The 5,600-nt window shown below is 41.3% G+C and overlaps 1 protein-coding gene across 1 annotated transcript; it reads right to left on the bottom strand.

Annotated features, from left to right (window-relative positions):
* Positions 1-1,553: 1,553 nt before the first annotated feature.
* On the bottom strand, positions 1,554-5,326 carry LOC104963753 (BAI1-associated protein 3-like). The gene is made up of 9 exons (XM_010792398.1): positions 5,257-5,326; positions 5,077-5,156; positions 4,419-4,527; positions 3,948-4,019; positions 3,782-3,865; positions 3,351-3,471; positions 3,144-3,267; positions 2,868-3,073; positions 1,554-2,694 (listed from the first exon to the last, which is right to left on the bottom strand). The coding sequence occupies exons 1-9, from the start codon at positions 5,323-5,325 to the stop codon at positions 2,591-2,593; spliced, it is 969 nt and encodes a 322-aa protein (XP_010790700.1). The 5' UTR covers position 5,326; the 3' UTR covers positions 1,554-2,590.
* Positions 5,327-5,600: the final 274 nt, after the last annotated feature.

The following is a 5,600-nucleotide window of genomic DNA, read 5'->3' as shown; positions in this document are numbered from 1 at the left end:
GTCGTGACTATAACATGAAATGCTGTGAGACTGGGTTGACTCTTTGGGGACGCCAGGGTGACTCCCCATAAATATGACACTTTGAATTGTTCTGAATATAGCTACTGCTCCCTGAAGGAGAACATAATAAAGATAATTCGAACCTGAAACCTTAAATACAACATTGAACTTATTTGTAATGATTTTAAAGTTAGCTGTAGACATTTTCTCGCTAGGAGTTTAAGCTAAACAAACACTGAATTATAAATGAACAAAGATTGGTTTTATGGAGGTTATGTGCAGCATTATACTTGACTTGGTTTTGTCACTGAGTCTGCGGTCTAGCTCCCTAATTGTAACTTTTCAATACCATTCTGGGCGGCTAAGCTAGGTTCTGGCTAAAAGGATCACTATGTCAGTCCTTTTGCTAAACTAAGCTAATCAGAATCTGGCGCCCGCTTCAATTAAACTGTACACACATGACTCGAGGTGGACGACTCCCAAACAAGTTCAGTACTTCATTCTGATCCTGCAACACTTAATTAAGGTTCAGCCTCTTTCATATGGATTTGTAGTATATAAACTGCAAATTAGAAAACAAAGACTCAGATTGAATGAGGGTGTACACAACTAAGGCCCAGACACTAGAGCCTCATCACAATACCCCTCCTCGACTCCTCCTTTCCCTCCTCCACGTCCCTTCCTTGCATCTTAGCTCCGCCTCCGTAAGATGCGAGCGAGAGACACGAGGAGGTGACGCGAGGACAGAGGAGTCCTCAGGTATTAATTGGGATGTCCTCGTTCACTCAAACGTCACTCTTAAACGACGTCTGTTAATGATGACATGTGCACAGCTGTATCCCCTCTCATCAGGCTTAACTGAATAACCCTTTAGAACCGGCCCATTTCTGGTTAAATATTTATTTAAATGAATGGTTCTTTCTCTTGTTAGTCAAGGAATTTAATGTATGATGGTTGGTCCTGCTTTTCTGTTCCGTTTTGGCGTAGCCTACATTTAAATAAAAATATAATTATAGTAATGTGAAGCCTTTTAGAAATGAATTGCACATAATAATTCCCACGGAGCTGTGAGCACTTATACATTTATGTGACGCTTTTCCACTCATCTTCCAGTTCGGTTTTCCTCTGTTGAAATCGACCAGCTGTGAAGGTGGGGGCGGGGCTTTTATGTGCGAGTAGTGAAAACACTATCGCGTAGTCTGCTCGCGTGTATCCTCCCTTTCGTCTCCTCCCGCACCCCTCCTCCCTCACCCCTCCTCGACTCCTCCGTGTGCATTTCAGCTATTGGGACGTCCTTCAAAATGGCGTGTCTTGATCGATTTCCGGGTCAAGTCCCGGAGGAGGGGAAGAGAGGAGTCGAGGAGGGGTATTGGGATGAGGCTTAGGGGTTTTTAAATCCTCACTAAAGACTCACTTCTTCTCCCTGGCCTTCTAGTCAGAGCGGAGTATGACACCTGACTATTCCCTGTGTTTTTGTTTTTTTATATTTCTGTTGTAAATTATTGTCTTTTATTGTGATTGTAGTAATGTGTTATTATTACATGTACAGCACTTCGGCTCGACCAAAAATCGCTTTTAAATGTGCTATATAAATAAAACTTGATTTGATTTGATAAGTGACTTCCTCATTGGGATACCAGTTCTCTTAATGAACCTGATCATTGTTCAAATGACAGATGACTGATCACTGGTTTCTGTCAATGTGCTGATTTGTACAACTTAGATTAGCGCAGTGTTGCGATCACACACATCACATAACTTAATCCAGGTACGTTATCTCATTGGTGATGGACAGCAAGACAAATCTAAGTTAAGATAATTGTTTTTTGGCCTCTTTACATACGATAATTTGTTTTGTCAGGAGCAATCTGAAAAGTGGAATACACTCGAGTGCCTGAGGGGACAGTTATGCCCCATGCTGCTGGGCTCTCTGACCTTACAACACCAACTCTCACAAAGGGCAATCCCCCAAAGCTTTCATGTGTCTTCATGATTTCCCTCATGACAGAGATATTTTTATTCATAGCTGTTTCTTAGTAAGCCACAATTTGATCAGGAAAATCGATGTGGCTTCAAGCTTTCACATCCTACATAGGCTTTTATGCAATTGATCTTCACAATTTCCATGGAAGATTAAAAGTCTCTATTAAACTCCCCTGCAACTAATGTGCATATCTGAGGTATAGATTTAGACTTGAAATACCATAGGATGCATAAGCTACTCCCACAAAATAGTTCTGAAATGTTAAATCTATCATATCAAAGATCCTACGACAAGATAACGATTACCTCAATACAAAAAAATATAGACTAGTAACGTTTAGGATCAACTATCCATTGAATTCTAAAATATTGTTTAAGTGAGACAGCATAAGGTTGCACAGTGACAGGATGTTCATCTCCCAGTGAGAAAAACAGCAATAGGCTTCACTGATTCCCCTTTTTTCTCTTTTCATTTTGGTATAATTACTGAACAAACGATAACATTGGAAAAAAATGTAAATATCGTAAACATCGTACCGGTACAAAAGCACATTGTCGCAAGACGTGGTCAGAAAACACCAACACAGGCAGCACTGGCTGACAGCTCTTACTCCTCCTCCATTGACTTCTCAATCTCCTTCAGCCTGCGGACAAACTCCTGAGCCTCCCTGTCTCCGATGCGAGCGTCCAGCATCCTCATGATTGGCTTTTCTGGAGGGGTAGAGCAAACAGATGAGAGTAATTCCGACAGCTGACACAAATATCTCTAGATTGAATGGCTTTTCATTTTGTATTGGAGAAGTAATTGGAAACCCATGGCCTACACCCTCTGGTCTCCCAAGTAGCCAATATAATGTTAGTGTAAAACAAAGAGCTGTATGTACCGCTGGGTTTACTGCGAGACAGATGGAGAATGGCAGGCTGGACGCTCTTGCCGGCGGCTGAAGCGTTTGGTCTCCCCGGCCAGCAGAAGTCGCTGAGAGGAGCCACGGCTTCTCCGGCGAAATCGTTGGTGGAAAGCCAGTCGTAGTCCATCACGGTGAACGTCAAACAGGCAAACCTGTGTCTGTACTGTTCCGGACTGACGTGACTGGAAGAGAAAACTCAAGTTAGGCTCAGGGCCAGTTAACCAATAGGGGGATAAAGAAAGGGAAACTCACAAGTAAAACAGTTCGTCGAATACTGGGTGCAGGGTCTTCAGTTTCACTTGCGTGCGCTGACTCTTGGCCATAGGGAACAGGTGGTGAGGACAGACCTCCACTATGACAAATGGGTCACTCAGACCTGAGGAAGATGAGAAACAAGTTAATAAAAACTACATTTTTAAGCAGCAACCTGTATTTTTATCTGTATATTTGACATTTTACCGTTAGCATCTAGTGCAATAATATCCGCAGCGTGCAGAATCTCCACCGTCAGTCTCTGCTCCGGAGCGTCATAGTAACACTTCATACTGATCCGACCAAAACGGGTATGTTTAAGTGTTTTCTGAAAGATTTTTTTAACAAAGAGGATTATTAGAAAGCACGCAAAGCTGAAGTGAAAGTAACTTATATTAAAATATGTTGTGAACACATTTTAAGTTGCCAAAAGCAGAAATAAGCAGAAAGAATTAATCAAAGCACATCAGTGTACTTGCACCGCCTGACAGCATCTTGTTTTTCGACAGTCCAGGAGAAGGGAGACTTTCAATCAGAGGTAAAACAACAGAACACAGAGGGGTTTTCTGTCCAATCAATACGCCCCTGTGCACCTCAGGGCTAAAATTAAAGTGTCAGTCTGGAAAGTGGAAACACACCTGTAGGGAAATCTTCTCCAGATAGTACTGTTCAATCAGCTCGAAGGAGGAACATTTATTCATCTTAAGCTCCTCATCCAGGGCCTAAAACAGCATGATAAAAACAGTAAAAGGATTAATAAACATTTAAGTTAGGGTATAAATGTTTAAAAAAAATAGAGCCTACCTTGTATTCTCCACTCTTCATGTCATCCAGTGTAAGACCCTCTCCCTTGGCATGCATGAACTCCAACAGGGTCTAAATCATTCAATTGAAGAGAAATAAAATGTGTGAGCCAGGACTTATTGCGCATATATCTCTTTGATTTTTGATAGACATAGTTGCTCACGCACACACAGCATAAAACACAATAAAACTCTAGCCCTGTCGTGTAGCAAGCCATGCATTTGAATGCAAATCTGTCTCGTCCACTGCCAGCTGCTTAATTTTGGCATTAGAATATACAATAGCTTCCACGTTGTCATTCATGAGGGAACTCACTTTACTGCTTAACAACAGACTTCATAAATATCTTATTTACATGTATGCTAATATTTGTACGATACAAAGCATAGAGAGCTTATTCAAAGGTGGTGGTAACTGTAGTGATGACTGTCTGTTAAAAATAGTTATAAAAGAGCTTTGTGTATTACTGACCTCCACTGTGTACTGGAAGCGGTTGTAGAACTCCACCTGAATGCCTCTGTTTTCTGCCACCGCGTCCAGGATCATCCTCAGGAGGAGTTCCCACAGGCTTTGGAGAACTCTGAGGGGCATCAGACACAATGACTCTTATACACATGAGCGTTACTCAATAGCACTCTAGAACTCTCATATAGCCTTATGTATATTTTCACAATTATTAATCGCAGCGTCTTATTTGCTGAGCTGTCACAGTTTTCACTCTGGTTCTATTAAACATTTGTAATCTTATTACAGAAGAGCACGGTTATTCATCTAGACATTAATAAAACATCTGTCAAAAGTGCCAGTGTTGGGCATGCTGGCATTTGTTCTAGTTTGCAAGTCAAATTTATGTTGATGACGCAGTGTTTTATTTATATGCAAAATGCATGTTGAAGTGGTGCACATTTGATGCTGGTTCTTCAAATCATGCTTCAATCATAAAGTAAAAAATGACTACCTGTGGTGCAATAGTGGCCGTAACAGTTGTAACGGCTTTTTTTGAGTTTCAAAATGGTGTACTGAATGTTTTCTTGTGATTCTCTCGAATGTATCTGCATTGTCCCTGTCAAACTGAACAATGAGTGAAGTCATATTCATAGTGAGGGAACGAGAATATGAAAATCATTACCTAGTCAGATTCTCCTTTACAAGGTTTTCAGTGAGGATGACCATAGTGTCTTGTAAGTACTTCATAAGAGGGGACACAGCCTGAAAGAATGGCAGATTAACATACATTACATTTGTGATTGGCCTGCAATAATCACTGATACAAGAATGGATGCTGAAAGGAAGCTGTGCTAGCCCTTACGTCGTCATTGTTGATGGAGTCTGGTGATAGGCTGATGTGCTGGATGTACCTCCGCAGCTCAGGCAGCATCTGCACACAAATATCCTCTCATACATGTGCATGCAGATGCATAGAGTATATAAAGATGCAAAAGGAAACACAATTTCCAAGAAGTTGACATAAAAACAAGGTGTCGTTTATTTCCCTCATGCTTAACAACCAAAAGCATATGTCCTCTGCATCGCAGAACAACAGCAATGGATTCAGCGGTTCTCAAACTGTGGTCCGCGGACGAGTGTACTGCAGGTGGTCCGTGGAAAAAAGCTAAATAAAATCCACTTTTTATTATCAAGGATTTTCGGGGA

The sequence above is a fragment of the Notothenia coriiceps genome, unplaced genomic scaffold (assembly GCF_000735185.1).
Source record: "Notothenia coriiceps isolate Sejong01 unplaced genomic scaffold, NC01 NC01_scaffold00001749, whole genome shotgun sequence".
Taxonomy (NCBI): Eukaryota; Metazoa; Chordata; class Actinopteri; order Perciformes; family Nototheniidae; genus Notothenia; species Notothenia coriiceps.
Note: the sequence above shows the minus strand (reverse complement) of the source record. Positions and strands in the feature narration are given on the sequence as shown.